Raw genomic sequence first — 19,178 nt, 5'->3', positions numbered from 1 at the left:
TCTCTGCTGATAGGCTTCCTCCAAAAAAAGTGTGTGTGTTTGTGTGCGTGTGTGTAAATAAAAGAACAAGAGTAGGTATGGCTCACATCTGGTCTATCTTGTGGAGTGATCCCAGCATATTTTAAAAGCTAAGCAAAGCCAAGCTGGGTCATTACTTGGTTGAGAGACTGTTAAGGAAAACCCCAGGTACTGAAGAAGGTTGTGTAAGTAATTCAACAGGTGGCATTCTTGCCTCTGACTTAGTAAGGAACCGATGCCCCAGCACTATGATAGGGGGCACTGTGCTGAGGGAAGTGCCCTGTGTGCTACGAGACATAAAACAAAGATCTTGATCTCTTGTAAAGACTTCATGGTACTTTCCCACAATTTTAGGTGTGTTGCCCATGGCCAGATTCCAGCCAAGCTAATGACTTTCCAGTGGTCTAAAACCCTCTTGTGGTTTCAACTGGATACTGTGCTTGACTTCTTGCCATAAAGTGTTATGCAGCATTGCCATGCGCTGTTAAAACATTGCAACACAGCGGTAATGGAAATGTTCCTTAAATATACAGCAGCTCATACGCTTGATCAGTTTGTTTATAAAGTGATTTGGGATCCTTTGGGTTGAAGGATGCAATATGTAAACGTACAATACTTTTGTTATTATGCATTCTGTAGAACCTGCTGTTCTTACCTATCAGGTAAAAGTAATCCAAGAAACAAAATATTTAGACGACTTTATGAACTATCTGGGAAAAAAGCAAAATAAAAATAAAATTTAATTTGTAGTTTTGAGACAGCTTAAAATCAATGCAATGTTGACACCAAATGCAATTTCTTTTTCACTTAAATGAATGTCATACCAACTTTTAAAATAATTGTTATCCTGTATTTCTCAAATGTGCATTTGTCCCTGCTGGAATCTTTGAGTTCTGTAATAATAGTTATTACTGTAATTCTTGAGAAAAAGAGTTTGTTCTTCTTACTTTCGTTATTTGCCATTGTCAAATGTGTACAAAGTAGGGATTATGCTGTTGAGTCTAAAATCCTGTCATGTTAAATAAAATCCTTTTGTGTGTCTTACAGCTGCCTTCACTATGATTGGCACTTCCAGTCACTTATCTGATAAATGCTCCCAGTTTGCCATTCCTTCTTTGTGCCACTACGCTTTCCCATACTGTGACGAGACCTCACCAGCCCCAAAGCCCCGAGATCTGTGCCGTGATGAATGTGAAATTCTGGAAAATGTCCTTTGTCAGACAGAGTATATTTTTGCAAGGTCCAATCCTATGATTCTGATGAGATTAAAGCTGCCGAACTGTGAAGATCTTCCTCAGCCAGATAGCCCGGAAGCTGTAAATTGTATCCGGATTGGAATCCCCATGGCAGATCCTATAAATAAAAGTAAGTGAAAGTTGCTGACTTAGTGCCCTGTGCAAGAATTATCAGGTCAGCATGTAAAGGTTTTATCTAATCACTCTCTGCCCCCAGATGGGTTAGTCATGAACTCTGAAAACTCACGATCATTATAGTCTTGCGTCAGGTTGGTGGAAGACTGAGCTGGTTATTCCAGAACCCACGGAAACTCACAATAACTTTTTCAGTATTTTCTTAAATTGCCTCTGGATTTACGCTGATAGCAGTTTATTGGCTTCAGATTATTTTTGTTAATATTAACTAACAAAAAGGATGTTTTCACTTGTCACATTTTAAGATCAGTGAACATCTAAGGTCCCGGTCCTGCAACCCTTACACATGTAAGACATCCTTGCCGCAGTAGTTCTATGTATTCTAATGGAACTGCTGGTGTGATTAAGGACTACTCAACATGAGTAAGGCTCACAGGATCAGGCCCATGACTGTACTTGCCTAAGATGTTATTCTAAGGCATAACTACAGGCATTCACAGGAGCACAATCTTGATCACTGAGTTACTGCAACATCAAATGTTAATATGTCCAAAATAGGAAATATTTATTTATTTATTGTGTCCCACATATTCTCTACCTTTATTTCAAAATAATGGATGTGATTCAGGTTCCCACTGTAGTTTTGACTCTTCTTCTGTATTTTATATTAAAAATACTCGGAGTAAGCTGTTTTCATTACTGAAGCATAAGCTTTAAATCCTCCCAGGAATGTGAATGCAAGGCAGGCCCAGTGTTACAGCCGCAACAAATTGGGACCCCTTACCTCTTGAATTGGGTTTCCAGGCCCCAGGCCAGCAGAATTGTGCTTAGTCTCTGGGAGGTTAATTATGCACTCCTAGATCAACTGGTGGTCAGTATGTATGGTAGCATTCTGACTCGCCGTGATCATCTATTGCCTTAATATTGCTGTAGCTCACGAAAGCTTATGCTCAAATAAATTGGTTAGTCTCTAAGGTGCCACAAGTCCTCCTTTTCTTTTTGCGGATACAGACTAACACGGCTGCTACTCTGAAACCTGTTGCTTTAATGTTTTTCAGATCACAAATGTTACAACAGTACTGGAGTAGATTACCGTGGGACCGTCAGCGTAACAAAGTCTGGCCGTCAGTGTCAGCCATGGAATTCTCAGTATCCGCACACACATACCTTCACCGCCATCAGATATCCAGAGTTAAACGGGGGCCATTCGTATTGCCGAAATCCAGGGATTCAGAAGGAAGCCCCATGGTGCTTTACCTTAGATGAAAATTTTAAGTCTGAGCTTTGTGACATCCCAGCATGTGGTAAATACTGCACTGTCCCATTTTATTTCTAATTGTTTTTTAAAGGGAAAACATTGGAATTATTTTTATTGAAGGAATAAGTGTAACATTTGTCTGATCCGTACAGTTGTGCTCCATCACATATGTTCCGTGTAGCTGTGCACAGAACGCCTTTGTTGTGTCTGGAAAGGGAGCTCTGGTAAAGAAGACTACATATAGTGTTTTTACCTAAAGCCACAGCATCTGAAACAGGAAATTCCCCAACAAGGGAAATCTTACAGTTCTTACCTGTGCATGTGGTAAGCAACTGGAGCAACAGCATGAAAATATTTTAGTAGGAAAGGTTGTAAAGATTAAACCTCCTCAATGATATGTTGAAGCACAAGTGTTTCTAGCATGTCATGTGTTCTACATTTTCAAAGTTATCATTAAAATTAATATCGCTTCTTAGTGCAGTAGAATTGGCTTTGTGGGCACTGATCCGAAATGCATTATAAAATTGTTTCCCTTTGATTTATTCTTAATCATTTTAATAAATGCAAGTCTAGCTTAATACAGTTCAGCCTTCGTTTAAAAAAAATGGGGGGAGATGGTTTTTCAACACACATGTCCAGCTGGGTTTTGATTTTGCAAAACTTCAGCACCTGGATTTGGGTTTTACAAACTCAGAGTTAGCTGAGAGCCAGGTCTCATTTTTTCTGAACTCCTGATATTTGGAGGGAGTGGAAGGAAGATCTGACTAATAGTTCCCATTTTATTAAGTCTTCATTAAAACTAATAATACAGAGGTTCTGTAAAGAAGAAAACACTGCTACTTGCGGGTACATGTTGGAAAATGCACCTAGCAATGAGCTTTATGACATAGACTCTTGTTCTGGTAATTTATGGTAAAAGGTTTCATGCAAATGATTGTGTTGCACACAAGTGATGGCAATAATGATCACTTTCCCCTTGGAAGTAAGGTGCTTTTTCACGTTCAGTAGCCAATCTTGAGTTAAAATTAATTTTGATTATGGTTACGAACATTTTTTAAATCAGACTCTCTTATGGATCTTGTGCATTCTGGGTCTGATTCAAAGCCCATTTAAGTAAGTGGAAAGGTTTCCAGTGACTCCAGTGGGCTTTGGCTCAGGTTCGTACTTGAGATTTTTTGTTAAAAAGGGAACATATACATTACATAGTCAAAACTGTCTCTCTTAATAGTTGTAATGCCCTGTGTTAAATTCATAGGGTGGCTGGCAGGCTGTTCTCTGTGAGGGTTGCAAGAGTCTGGAACTTGCTCCCTTCTAGTCTGAAATAGCCCAAATTTGGTGACTTCTAGGGTACGCTATAAAAGACATCTGGTTGATAGAGTCTAAGGAGAAGGAGGTGGTGCTTCCTAGATGATGAAGGGGTAGGTGTCTGGCGGGCCTGCCCACAAAATTCCTGTAGAAAGATTTTAATGCTGCTAAGGTTTAATTGTATTTACTGCATGATTAATAATATTAGGGTGTCTAGATCCTGAGATGGGGTCCCTATTTAAAATATAAATAAACAGAATTCTATGAGGTGGCTTGTTGTTTAGTTAATGGTGCAATCGTTAGGTGCTGTTCTGCATTTTGAAAATGTAAAGAGCTGGGTAGGTAAGAAGTATTACTACTCAGCTCTTTTTGTACTTACTGAAAAAGCCAATTCAGGCACATTTTAAAAAATATCATACGCTCTACCTAATTGGGACCTTCTTAATTTGGAAACTAACTTAATTGGGATGTCTCCCAGGGAACCAATTTAAGCCTAATGAGACTTCATGGTAGTGACTGCTGCTTAATAGGAATGGTAATTCCACTTGATTGGGACACTGCAGGAGATGAACTGGTGCCTATGTCTCTGCGTGTTTGCCTCATGTTGGTTGTAACCGGGGCTTAAAATGGCCTGAAAAAAGTGGTGGTGGTGGGGGGGTCTAGCATCACCGTGACATCTGCACAACAATTAACGACCTCCAACTCCAAATCAATCCTTCCCCCAATCAGTTTTGCACCCACATCTGTTCTGTCCCACTGCCCCACACACACCTCACCTCCACTCCTCCTTCAGCTCCTGGGGCTTTTAACCCCCTCTTTCCCAGGATGGGGAGGGGCTGCAAGAGTTCCCACTCCCCCTTCCCAGGTTGGGTACTGAAAATGGGGAGAAGGAGAGGAGCTATCCCCTTGTTCACCTCACAGGAGGGAAGAGGAGGGAGCGGAGCTACCCTAAGCTGCTGGGCTCTTTCTGCTTCCTCCTCCCCTCCTGTGAGAACAGCTTGGGCTTCTAAGGGGAAGGAGGAGAGCTCTGCCTGCTTCCTGCAGCTGCTCCAATGGGTTGCTCTACCTCAGGAGAGGTGGGTAATTGGTGAAAGCAGCCACCCCGAGGCGGTTTCCCCCTCAGGAGTACTAAAAACAGGCGCCCATTAGCAACCTTGCTGGCTTTTTAGCCATTTTATTTCCCAGGTCTGTGACCCGTTGTGACCGGGCCGCTTCAGCTGTCACATATGCAGTAGTTGATAAAGCCTGTGATGTCTTTTGCAGACAAATCTGTAGCAAGGGACAATAATCCAAGTGCGAGGCTGTGGAGAGACAAGTGTAGGAAGCCTCGCCAGAGGAGAGCGGGGGGAAGGGCAGGGTGTACAGGCACCAGTGTGGAGTAGCATGAAAGGACACATGAGGCAAAGTGTGGTGTAGAGACTTCCTTAATGCAGTTGTGAGGGGAAGCAGAGCCAGGGACAGTTGCAGTCCTTGTACTAGGTGGGAGCACAGGGACTGCTCCCTTCTAGCAGTCCTGGGGATGGAAGTCACTCCCAAAGGAAGGGATGAGGCTGTGGATCAAGCCACCCCTCACCAGTCCATAGAGCCAGCCAGATGCATGGGGAACTGTGCACTGGAGGAAGGACTGTGCCTCAGTCTCCTCTCTTCACCCACTGCTGTGGTGTTGTGGCCCTCGGCCAGTGCCTAGATGCCACAATCTGATCTGAAAGGAGCAATTAGGAGAGAGGATACAATGGCAGCATAAGGAAGGGGAGAGGGCATAAAATGGGATAAGACGGCAAATATGGGAAGAAGAGCTCTGCAAAGTTAAATCTGAATCCATTTGAACATTTGCAAATTGGATACTATTAATTTAGGCTTAAATAGAGACTGGGAGTGGCTAAGTCATTATGCAAGGTAGCCTATTTCCCCTTGTTTTTTCCTACCCCCCCCCCCAACGTTCTGGTTAAACTTGGATTTAAACTTGGAGAGTGGTCAGTTTGGATGAGCTATTGCCAGCAGGAGAGTGAGTTTGTATGTGTGTGTTTCGGGGGGGGGGGGGGGGGCGTGTGAGAGCCTGAATTTGTGCTGGAAATGGCCCACCTTGATTATCATACACATTGTAGGGAGAGTGGTCACTTTGGATAAGCTATTACCAGCAGGAGAGTGAGTTTGTGTGTGTGGTTTTTGGAGGGGGGGTGAGGGAGTCAGAGAACCTGGATTTGTGCAGGAAATGGCCCACCTTGATTATCATATACATTGTGAAGAGAGTGGTCACTTTGGATGGGCTATTACCAGCAGGAGAGTGAGTTTGTGGAGGGGGGGGGGGCGGAGGGTGAGAAAACCTGGATTTGTGCTGGAAATGGCCCAACTTGATGATCACTTTAGATAAGCTATTACCAGCAGGACAGTGGGGTGGGAGGAGGTATTGTTTCATGGTCTCTGTGTGTATATAATGTCTTCTGCAGTTTCCACGGTATGCATCCGATGAAGTGAGCTGTAGCTCACGAAAGCTCATGCTCAAATAAATTGGTTAGTCTCTAAGGTGCCACAAGTACTCCTTTTCTTTTTGCGAATACAGACTAACACGGCTGTTACTCTGAAACCTGTCATTTGAACTTTGCTACCCTCATGATCTGAACGGATCCCAAATTTCAGCTCAAGTGTGCATTTAATTAGATTTGTAATAGGCATCTGTATGGCCCTCTCAGCACTTGCACAAATCCAGCTTTGAAAACACAGACACACTCAGCTGGTCCAGTGTCAACGGTAGAACACTCCCTCCCAGCCCTTCCACAAAATACTACATGCTACCCTGCCTCAGCCTATTGACCCCACTGAATTAGTCCTCTCAGAAAAAGCTGGGGCCTACAGGTCAAGAGACTTACACGCTGACAAAATGTGTATGATCTGCATTTGAGCCAATAAAATCCACTGCAGTTGCCCTAAAAAAACACTGATTTAAAAGACAGTAGGACACACCAGAACTCCCCAAGAAAGATGATGGCCTTCAGTATGGCACTAAGAACATGTTAGACTAGGGAGGCTTCCAAAATAGAATAGTTTCGTTTTTGTTTTTTTCCTGCCAGGCAAAGTAAGGAAGAAGGGAGAACACAGGTGAAAATTATCACAATTTTTGCTGCAAAAAGCAGGGGCGCCATTTAGGGGGAGCAGGGGAGGGCTCTAGCTCCCTTCTCCCCCCCCCCCCGAGTTTCAGAGGGGAGGTCTACTCACCCTACCCCCGACAGAGCTCTTAACTGCAACAGCTTGAGTATGATATGTAATGAGTTCTGAAGCTGGGAGAAGCACAGCCTTTGCGGCAGGGAGTTTGTTTGTAAACAGAGGCAGAGTGATTAAGATAACAAAAGGCTTATCATTAAAGTAAATTAAGGATCACTAGATGATCCTGAAAGCACTGCAAAGCACTTCATTTAAAAGATAGGAAACAAAGGGTAGGACTAGAAGGTGAGAATGGAGAGAGGTAAATAGTGGTGTCCCTCAGGAGTCTGTACTGGGACCAGTCTAAGGGCAGGTCTTCACGAGCAACGCTGTGTAATCGCGGCACTACACAGAGACATCTCCCAGTGCTATAAAAAAACACCTCCACAAGGGGAATAGCTATCAGCATTGGCACACTGTCTACACTGCCACTTTACAGCACTGAAACTTACAGCGCTCAGGGGGGTGTTTTTTCACACCCCTGAGCGAGACAGTTTCAGCGCTATAAAGTGGCAACGGAGACAAGGTCCTCTTCAACATACTCATAAATGATCTGGAAAAAAGGCGTACGCCGTGAGGTGGTAAAATTTGCAGAGGATACAAAATTACTCAAGATAGTTAAGTCCAAAGCAGACTGCAAAGAGTTACAAAGGGATCTCACAAAACTGGGTGAGTGGACAACACAATGGCAGAAGAAATTAAATGTTGATAAATGCAAAGTAATGCACTTGGCAAAATATAATCCCAACTATACGTACAAAATGATGGGGTCTAAATTAGCGGAATCTGTCGATAAAGAGATCTTGGAGGCATTGGGGATAGTTCTCTGAAAACATCTGCTCAATGTGCAGTGGCAATTAAAAAAGCTAACGGAATGTTGGGAACCATTAGGAAAGGGATAGATAATAAGAAAAAAATATCATATTGCCTCTGTATAAGTCCACGGTAGCCAACATATTGAACAGTGCATTCAAATTTGCTCATCCCATCTCAAAAATGATGTATTGGATTTGGAAAAGGTACAGAGAAGGGCAACAGAAATGATTGGGGTATAGAACACCTTCTGTATGAGGAGAGATTAAAAAGACTGGGACTTTTCAGCTTGGAAAAGAGATGACTAAGGGGGGATAGGATAGAGGTCTATAAAATCATGAATGGTGTGGAAAAATTGAATAAGGAAATGTTATTTGCTCCTTCACATAACACAAGAACTAGGGGTCACCAAATGAAATTAATAGGGAGCAGATTTAAAACAAACAAGAAAAATTATTTCTTCACAGTCAAAATGTGGAACTCTTTGCCAGGGGATGTTGTGAAGGCTATAACTATAACGGGGTTCCAATAAGAACTAGATATGTTCATGGAGGATAGGTCCAGCAATGGCTATTAGCCAGGGTGGGCAGGGATCCAACACCATGTTCTGCGTGTCCCTCGCCTCTGTTTTCCAGAAGCTGGTAGTGGGCAACAGGGCAACTTAATGATTACCTGTTCTGTTCATTCCCCCTGGGGCACCTGCCATTGGCCACTGTTGGAAGACAGGATACTGGGCTAGATGGACCATTGGTCTTACCCAGTATGGCCATTCTGATGTTCTTATATAAAACCCAGATGTATGTGCTCCCTGCTGTTTCCCACTAGACCCTGCTCTCCTCCCAGAGCTAGGATAGAACCTAGGAATCCTGACGGGGGTCTCTCTCTCCACAGAGTTAGTAATAAAGTAAAAATACATGTTAACGTTTTAAACCTAACCAGTGTCCCTTAAATGACTTGCCACAAGATGTCAGAACATGTTCTTAGTAGAGCTGAGTGGGTCTAATATTTATTTACTTTTCTTTCTTGTATAAAGGAAGTAGATACAGGGCTCCTGTCAGCTAATTGCTAAGTTATCTGCCAAAAAACTAGAGTTTTCAAATGCCTAAGTAGCCCCAGGAATCACTGTTAAAGTTGCCCCCACCTACCAAAATCTGAAATGGCACTCCTGGCAAAAAGCTGTTTGACAATTTCAAAGGTCTCACTTCTTTTCTTATCCTTGGTGATCTATCAGCTGCTTCTTGTGCTGGTGATCTGTCCCTTCTCCTTCGTTGCCACAACACCTGTGGTTTCTTTGACTTAGTACTTTGGACATTCTCTTCCTACTGAACTGGCTGATGTTTCCAGGTGTCATGTCATAATGGCCCTGCTCTCACTCAGCCTCCTTTGGGTAGAGCTTGAATTAGCCTGGGCTCCAGCAACATGGCAGCATAACACTTTTGGCAGCAGGCACTTACGTTCTATCCTGCTCTTTCTGAGGCAGCTCTTCCAGATGGCAAATTCCTCCACTATCCCCAAATGGACTGGGGGATTTGCCCCTGCCCAGAGTGTTTTTTAATGGGAGGGACACTGATACACGCATGTACACACAAAAACATTATCTATAGAAAGCACCCCCTTTCCATCCCTTCTGCAAAAAGCCAGATCAGAGGGACTAGTAGTGACTCTTCAGTCAAACCCCGCTGCAAGGGAATAGGTAGCAGCTAGCAATAGGGCAGAACAGCTAGCAATCCAAAAGTGAAGTGTGGACAGCAGAAGCAAAATTTTCTGTGAGCAGGGAAACCAAGTAAGGGGAGTCAAATGAGTGGAGTTGTCAGTGCTGGGAGGTAGGGAAACAGTGGCTTGCATGAAGGAAAGAAGAGAGAGATTGAATGCTGAAGTGGGTGGCATGGAATGATTTTAGAGGAAGCAGAGCAGTGCAGAACCAGCAACTTGGAAAGCAGTGCAGAGCCAGCACTCTCAAAGGTATAGATAGACTAATATCCAGAAACATTTGGAGTAGGAAAGAGCCGGTCCATAGCTAAATAGACATGCATAGAGAGTCTGTGGCATGCTTTTGTGGAGGTAATGTAAATTTAAAGTCAGAATCCTCCAGAGGGAACTAGAAAGAGAGATGAACGCGATCTAATGAATAGCTGTCTGCAAATTATTTGGCCACCTCAGTATATGAGCCAGCCAATGTCCATTTAGTTCTCTACAGCATTATAACTATTCACTACAGGTTTTCTTTAAAAACTGTGGGAATTTTTCCCATTGACTTGATTTGGCTTAAACATTAACAGACTGTTGGGCTTGTCTGAATTTATTTACATATCCCCAGTGGAATCAAAATGTCTCAGCCAAATTTGACTTGTGTGTAAGGGGTATGGATTCCTAGGCACCTGGCCATCCTGTGGGATGCATACAGGATTTATATACGTAGCTTATGTTAGCATTGAAGAGGAGTTGCTTGCATAAGTCCCTTGTGCACTGAGAGGAGAAGAGACTCCTTTGTTAGTAAGTCAGTTATAAGCTGCAACTTTCTCTGCCAAAACATGCATTATAAAAATAATTAGCTTTGCATTTAGCGCTAAATGAGCCTTGTTACTGACTACTGTCACAGGGCAACCACATCCTGTTTGGAAGGAAGAAGGGCTTTCTTGGCCTACCTCATCTCATTTTAACTCAACAACTGTCAAGTCTTCACCAGAGAAATACACTATATGGCCTCCAGCATGTGTCATGTCCTATTGGAGATACATGAAATCTGACACTAATAATGTGAATAATTATTTGCTGGGGATTTCAAAGATATTCTCCAAAGTTCACTTTGTACCCTGTAGCTACTATATTAATTCATTATATATAATCCCACTCTAAGCTCTTTTTGGCATGCTCTTGCAAAGTGTCAGATTGACTACTTTGGAGACCACTGCATACCTCCATGGTAGTTGTCTCCATGCTGGGACCATGAAAGGCAGCATAGTCCACTGGAAAGGGCACTTCACTGGGACTCAGGAGATGTAGGGGGTCTGTTCCCAGCCCTCCACTGACTTGCTGTATTCAGAGGCGACGTGTGGGAGAGGCATGGTCATGTGCCCCCACCCCACCCCAAGATTTGCTGTTTGGCTCTTACTGAGCATGCTCACATGGTCTGAGCAAGCTCGGTAATACTGCTGAAGCCAGTGGCTCTCGCTCATCCTCCCCCCCCCCCCCCCCGTATCGGCAGGCATGGGTCATTATGATCTTGGGCAAGTGACTTGCTCTCCCTATGCTTCTATTTACTACCCACTTCCTATCCCTTCTGAAAACAGATAGAGAAGAGGGCCTAGTGACCCTGATGACAAAACTCTGGTGGGAGAGTGGCAATCCAGCTTTCAGTCCAGAAGCTTTTGGCCTATCTGTTTAGGTTATCCGCTTTTCGGGGCAGGGGCTGTCTCTTAGGTATTGGTGCAGTGCCTAGCACAATGGGGCCCTGATCTCAGTTGGGGCCTCTAGGCACTACTGATATACATAATAAATAAAATCTGGACTTGATACTCTGTTCGCTACTGAGGCTGCCAATTAATGTGTTCATTCTGAAGTTACTTCTGCCATAGGCCTCGGTCCACTAGGAACTAAAGCCCTACTATCAACACATTTCACATTAAGTGGTTAAGATGATAATGACTTGTAGCCATTTTATGACCAGGACCAGATTCGAAGTGATACCCAGAGAAGAATGTCTCCTTGACCCTATAACTAAGTCACCCTGCTGATATATAATTGTTGAGTAACAAATAAAGTAATTATGTTAATATAGCAATACAACGCCAGCAGTAAGTGCTCCTCCTATTAAAATGTTTTTGGTGTAGGAGTCACTATATATCATAATAATAATGTCCACCATTTGTTTTATCATTCTCAAGCATTTCCAGCACATACAGGAGTTTACTATTTTGCATGAGATATTTTATGCATCATGTGTTTTCATTATTTTCACCTTCTTTTTCTTTTCTGATCCAGATACCAAAGATTCCAAGGAGAAGAGTAAAATGGAAATCCTATATATATTGGTGCCTAGTGTTACTATTCCCCTGGCTATAGCCTTGTTGTTCTTCTTCATCTGCGTCTGCCGCAACAACCAGAAGTCTTCCTCCCCTCCAGTACAAAGACAGCCCAAACACGTCAGAGGGCAAAATGTAGAGATGTCAATGCTAAATGCATACAAACCAAAGGTAATCGTGCACCTGATTTCTGCCTTGTAAATTGCTGTTTCTAAGATCATGGAATTAGCATGCTTTGCTCAATCGAGAATTGGAACATTACCCAATTGATTTCCATCACATAGTCTCTGTCATTGTCGTTGGCTGCACTTTTTGAACAGCTTCTGTTGTCATCAGCGTACTATATGTCGTACTGTGCAGCATAAAGCTAATGGTCTATATATCTTTGGATGAAAAGAAACTTTAATGAAGTAAGCAACTGCTTGTGAAGTGGCATGGAGGCCTTGTTCTAGTTAGTAAGTAAGCGGGGAGGAAGATGCATTCTTTCATTTGATTGGCTGTTTCAGAAGGCACTTTTTAACGGATAATTTGTATCCTTGCCTCACGTGTTAGTCAGCTGAAATCACTTTAAAATGATCTCCTCCTTGTATGTTCAAGTTTACACATTCTTTAGAGATACTTGCAAAATGAAGCACCAAAACCTATTCATATTTACAGCCTGCCTTATTGAAACATAGGGCCTCTCTTCACTGACTCTTAATATTGTTCCTCTTTATTGAAACTCCAAATTCATGAAGCACTTTTTTCCAATTAAAAAAAAAAAAGCCTCACCAAGCAGTTAAGACACTGCAAAAATTATTAGCGATGACCTCATTGTTTATTAGCAGGGCAGGTGCTGGAAATGTCCAGAGAAGCCACCTGCATGGCTGGACGTGAGCCTCTGCCACATCCAAGCAGGAGAATATCCGGAGTATCTAAAAAATAATGCATTAGAAAACTGTGTAGAATTATTTACACCAAACTGTCTAGACATACCTGTTGGCAGGTTGTTATTTTAGTTAGAAAATAGCAAAATGAATCCAAATTCAGGCATTAGGAGCAATGCAAACTGTGCATAACCTTCCTTCTGTAAATATTGCTGTACATGCCAAAGATATTCTTTCAGAATGACGGCAGTTTTAGTCGCTCAGCCTAAGAAAAGGAGGTTACGCTTACATTTCAGGACCTGTGCTCTCCATATGTGAATATGTTTGTAAGTAGAGATCTGTTTTAGGTGTGATATAGCAATCATGAGATGTGCCTACTGCTTGCTCTTGAGTGTCAGGTTCATAGTCTTAGATTATGAAGAATTAGTCAGCAGAGGGTTCAGGCAAAATTGTTTAAATAATCCATTGTGCTTTGAATTTGCAATATGCTCATGTGACAGGGAGTTAGGCTTTAGGACCTCTCAGAGAGAGGGAGGCAGAGCTATTCTACTGACTCATGCTGGAGGTCTGACCAAGGATAGTTTTTCTCTCTCTCATGGGCAGAAGCAACTGTGGGAAGAGACAGATATAAAAGGACCTTGCAGGGCAAATCCTAGGAGTAAGCCAACTCTGCAGAAAGTTTAGATTGAAGTTTATATTTCATCATTAAGTTAACAATAAAGGTAATCCCACAGCATCCACTGTGTGGAGAGAACAGAGTGCTGACTTTCTCAGTTCAAGTCATTCATTTTGTATTGTGAAGTCTTGTTATAATTTCATTATGTGAACCTTACTTAGAAAAATTTAACCGTGAAACCTTATTTAGAAAAATAGGTTTGTGGATTCAAGAAGAAAGATGGGTTATAAGAAAACAAAAGGATAGTGAAAATACAGAGTTGGGGCCCAAACCAGTAAGCATCTGGTTCTGAACTTCCCCAGGTTTCAGAAGCGTTTGAATCCAGGATTTTCATTTGGGTCACTCATTAGTGAAAATACATAACTGAAGAAAGCAGAGAAGATGGCATGCCATGGCTGACCTGCATGGTTACACATGTATTGCAAACAACTGGTTTTGGTTCATATTTTATTTAATCCTTCTTACCTGGGATTCCATGTGACTCTTTATACCATCATTTTATCATTCATGGGTCAAAAAACTATGCCAGGTCCTCCTCTTCAAGATTTGGACCAGGGACAGGGAACAGTAAGAGGTTCAGAGGTTTCATTACAGCAAAGCACTCAAACGTTCTAATATTAACCAAGTCTTAGTCTTTAATCTCTAGAATCTGCAAACATTAGCTGGAAAGTCTAGAAGAAACCTTCTTCATGAGATTTCTGTTTGTTTTTAACTGGTTATTATTGCTGCTGGAAAGCAGTCCGTTCTAACCAGGTATTAGACCATTTGGGGAATGTTTGTTTTCGGGATGCAGTATTCTACACAATTTATAAACCATACATGCAGTCTCTCGCTGGTGTGTTACATAAGTGCTAAATCAGCCAGAATTTGATCTATTGTACTTTACCTTACAAATTAACTGAGTCCAATAAACACATAGCGCAGGGGGTTAGTTTTTGTTTTTCAAAGTACCGACTTCTACTTTAAGGGGCAGAATGATGAAACTGAGGGACTATCTGTTAATACCCATAGAAAATCACAATGTAAATCTCGTGTGCAGTACACATTAGATTAAAGATGTGCCTAAACCAAACCCCATGTCCAAACCTCCCCTTCACTGGATCCAAATTTTGAATATTATTCCTTTCTCTGTATTAGATACTTGTGAGGAAATGCTGGCCCCACTGAAGTCAATGGGAGTTTTGCCATTGACTTTGTGGGGTTCAGGTTTTACTCTTGACCACCAACATATTAATACTTTATGCACAGAGCGTGGGCAAAGTGTCTTGCCCATAAATGTCTGGAAATATAGACCACAGTGTTTCCTTTTCATGTTTAAAATGATATGCTGCAGAAAACACCTGATTTCATTTATGACAATTGTATATTTTCCTGTTGGGAGTGTGGCTGGCTGTCCCACTGACACAACTGTTTTGGCTGCCTTTCAAACAAAATTTTAAAAAAGAAAGGAAGTAGAATTCTATTTTAAAATATTGTATCCAATACCAATGTCAACATTGGTTAAAAACGTTCTAGCTCATACTGAGGTGGATGTGTGTTTACTCTTCCAAATAAAAATGTTAACGTTTAAACCAAAAGCCTGTTTCAGTTTTAAGGTACTTAATTGCCTTAGGGAATATAATAAACTGAGTCCATCTTGTCATTCAACTAATGGAGGCAACTGATAAAGAGATAGAAGCGGTGGGCTTCATTCTTTCTATTTTTCCTTTGTACTTGGTTTACTTTGGCGTGATGCCTCGTATGTATTTTACACTTCTTTACATTTTGTACACCACTGTATGACAAATACTTGTCAAACAAAAACTAAGCAGATTTATAACCGCTTAACTTGAAATGAGCCCTTCCTGCCAAAACTTTATGACTTCATTTTCTTTCATAGTTTTCCACTATGTTGGTTCAAACAGACAAACCCTGTCTGAGGTCAGACAGAGGTCATTTCACTTTCATTACTAAAATATAATTTACAATATGCCAGACCTAAACAAGTTTTAGCCTAAAGGATTTATATAATATAAACCATCTGTTCTTCAACAATACAGCTAATTTCCTGCCATCACCATACAGTCTACTAGCTGCTTGTTTAAATGTCTTTGTGATTTTATTTTTTTACTTATGAAATATTTGTCTACAATTTGTAAGTAGTCAGTACAACTAGAATTTGTTTACTCTGAGTGCGCAACTTTAAAATGATTTTTAATGTCAATTTTTCCATATTACTCATGCAAAACTACACTGACAATATTCCAGGAAAGCAAATGCTAATGTTTCTGACTACGCTGTTTTACTGAATGTGGATTCCAAACTCAGGTGCCTACCTTTAGGCTACCAAGTCCATAATTTAGGCATGTCAGTAAGTGACCTGATTTTCAGAGGTGCTGAGCACCCACTGATGTTAACTTCTAAAAATAAGGTCTCTTATTTAAGTGTCTAAATATGGATGTACCTGCCTAAATTAGGCAACCAAGTCTGAAAAAGATTTGGCCCTCGTTTCTATTCTCCTTTGACCAAAGTCTGATGTTTTTCCAGCTGATTCTACTTTCTTGATTTGGGGGGAGGGGAGGGCTTGTACACTCCCTCAAGTATACAGAGAACTAATCTCTTTTGTACCCCAAGGAGTTAATAACTAACTCTAGGATGAAACTTAACGGAGTCCTAAGTCAGGGTTAAAACATAAATTTGCACCTAACATTATATGGCCCCGGTCTCTCAAAGCTGAACTTAAGCATGTGTGTAGCCCAGCTGAAATCAATGGGACTAGTCCTGTGATTAAAATTAAGTCCATGTTGAAGTTCTTTGCCGCACTGTGACCATAACTGATCCTATACTCAGTCTTTGTTCACCTGCATCTAGTCTTGTGTAAAGGATGGAAAGTTATTCTGTATTTTGATATGGGGAAATCCTCTTCCCTCATACACAGCGGGAGTAAAGAGACATTCAGTGAGGAACTGCATGGGTACTAGAGTATTGGAATCCCCAGTCTCAACCAGGCTCCCAATACATCTGCAGTGTGGTCCCAGCAATATCTCTCCTAGTGGTGGCAGCCCACATTCCTGTGGACAGAGCCACTACAGAGCTTGGATCAACAATACAGAGTGTCCCTACATGGCATCTTCACTGCCTGGTCTCCCTACACAGCAAAAGCACAATATTTCTACTGCCATTTGAGTTATAGATACTATTGCAGGGAGCTGCAGGTTTATGGCCTTGCTGAGAGAATAGGTCTCTAATTTAAGTACCTTTTTGACTCTATTTTTATAACCTACTCTTTGATTTGCTGTTTTAACAGAGCAAAGCTAAGGAGTTACCTCTTTCTGCTGTTCGTTTCATGGAAGAACTGGGTGAATGTGCTCTCGGAAAAATCTACAAGGGGCACCTCTATCTTCCAGGCATGGATCATGCTCAGCTTGTTGCTATCAAGACATTAAAAGACTTTAACAATCCACAGCAGTGGACAGAATTCCAGCAAGAAGCATCTCTTATGGCAGAACTTCATCACCCTAACATTGTTTGTCTCCTAGGTGTTGTGACTCAGGAACAACCCGTCTGCATGCTTTTTGAGTACATGAACCAGGGAGATCTCCATGAATTCCTTATTATGCGATCGCCACATTCAGATGTTGGGTGTAGCAGTGATGAGGACGGTACTGTCAAATCCAGTCTGGACCATGGGGATTTCCTGCATATTGCAGTTCAAATTGCGGCAGGAATGGAATACTTATCCAGTCATTTTTTTGTCCATAAAGACCTTGCTGCTCGCAACATTTTAATTGGAGAACAACTTCATGTGAAAATTTCAGACCTTGGACTATCAAGAGAAATATACTCAGCAGATTACTACAGAGTTCAAAGTAAATCCCTGCTGCCGATTCGCTGGATGCCACCAGAAGCAATTATGTATGGCAAGTTCTCTTCTGATTCAGATATTTGGTCCTTTGGCGTGGTCTTATGGGAGATTTTCAGCTTTGGACTCCAACCATATTATGGATTTAGTAATCAAGAAGTCATAGAGATGGTCAGGAAACGACAATTATTACCATGCTCTGAAGACTGTCCTCCCAGAATGTATAGCTTGATGACAGAGTGCTGGCATGATCTTCCATCTCGGAGGCCAAGATTTAAAGATATCCATGCCAGACTGCGTTCTTGGGAGGGACTTTCAAGTCACACTAGCTCTACTACTCCCTCTGGTGGAAATGCCACCACTCAAACAACTTCACTCAGTGCAAGCCCAGTTAGTAACCTAAGTAATCCTAGATACCCTAATTACATGTTTCCAGCACAGGGTATACCACAAGGTCAAATTGCTGGGTTCATTGGACCACCAATACCTCAAAACCAGCGATTTATTCCAATCAATGGATACCCGATTCCTCCAGGATATGCTGCTTTCCCAGCTGCCCACTACCAACCACCGGGCCCACCCAGGGTAATTCAGCACTGTCCACCTCCAAAGAGCCGTTCGCCAAGCAGCGCAAGTGGATCAACTAGCACAGGTCATGTGACTAGTTTGCCTTCTTCAGGATCCAATCAGGATGCAAATATACCTTTGCTATCTCATATGTCAATTCCAAGTCATCCAAGTGGAATTGGTATAACAGTTTTTGGAAACAAAACTCAAAAACCATACAAAATTGACTCAAAACAGTCATCCTTATTGGGAGACCCCAATATTCATGGACCTAACGAATCTATGATTTCAGCAGAGTTGTAAATAAGTCAGGCCTTTGTACATATAACTATTTACAGTACAAATAGAAAGACGTAGAAAAGATTTATATTCAAATATTTTATTAAAGATTTTTCTGGTTGTTTAACAGACTTTTGCAACAAGTATCTTCTGTGAAGTTTAACTGTGTTTAACAGGATAGGCAGACACCAACCAGATAAAAATCATTGTGGTATTAGCACGAAACAATGTGAACTGACATTTTTTCAAGTACCAAACTAATGTTTATTCTAATAAGGGACAAAAACAACAACAAAAATTTTGTGATGACCATCATACACTGTCACAGGTGTTTAAAGCTCTGATATGGTTTATATCAGTGATTCTCAGAGCTGGTCCGCCACTTGTTCAGGGAAAGCCCCTGGCGGGCCGGACCGATTTGTTTACCTGCCACGCCCACACGTTCGGCCGATCACGGCTCCCACTGGCCACGGTTCGCCGCTCCAGGCCAATGGGGGCTGCGGGAAGCGGCGCAGGCCAAGGGACGTGCTGGCCGCCCTTCCCGCAGCCCCCATTGGCCTGGAGCAGTGAACCGCGGCCAGTGGAAGCCGCAATTGGCCAAACCTGCGGACGCGGCAGGTAAACAAATCGGTCCGGCCCGTCAGGGGCTTTCCCTGAACAAACGGCGGACCAGCTTTGAGAGCCACTGGTTTATATCACAGAAACTTTATTATTCTGAAAACACTTTAATATTTGTCAATCACTTTTTTTAAGAGATGCAAATATTCAGAGATTTATTGGGTATGCAATTCACTTCCATTAGCTTAAACATCTGTAAGTTTTTTTCAGTCAAGAATGGTGTTTCAGATACATGATCCAATGTTGACATCTGATGTCTGGATTAATTATTTCAGGTAGGTTTTTGTTTTTCACCTGAGGTGAGAGTCTTGTTCATATTTAAACCAAAAAAACTGCGTAAAATATCC

General features: G+C 42.0%; 1 protein-coding gene across 1 annotated transcript in view; it reads left to right on the top strand.

Annotated features, from left to right (window-relative positions):
* ROR1 (receptor tyrosine kinase like orphan receptor 1) overlaps positions 1–18,797 on the top strand; it is a 249,094-nt gene extending 230,297 nt beyond the window's left edge. The window contains exons 6-9 of the mRNA XM_084635768.1: positions 1,066–1,383; positions 2,447–2,692; positions 11,944–12,155; positions 16,813–18,797. Of these exons, the coding sequence (XP_084491894.1) occupies positions 1,066–1,383; positions 2,447–2,692; positions 11,944–12,155; positions 16,813–18,237 (2,201 nt within the window). The 3' untranslated portion in view covers positions 18,238–18,797. The remainder of the gene's footprint in view (positions 1–1,065; positions 1,384–2,446; positions 2,693–11,943; positions 12,156–16,812) is intronic.
* The last annotated feature ends 381 nt before the right edge of the window (positions 18,798–19,178 follow it).

This window comes from Lepidochelys olivacea, assembly GCF_965140295.1.
Source record: "Lepidochelys olivacea isolate rLepOli2 genome assembly, chromosome: 8".
NCBI classification, from domain to species: domain Eukaryota; kingdom Metazoa; phylum Chordata; order Testudines; family Cheloniidae; genus Lepidochelys; species Lepidochelys olivacea.
Note: the sequence above shows the minus strand (reverse complement) of the source record. Positions and strands in the feature narration are given on the sequence as shown.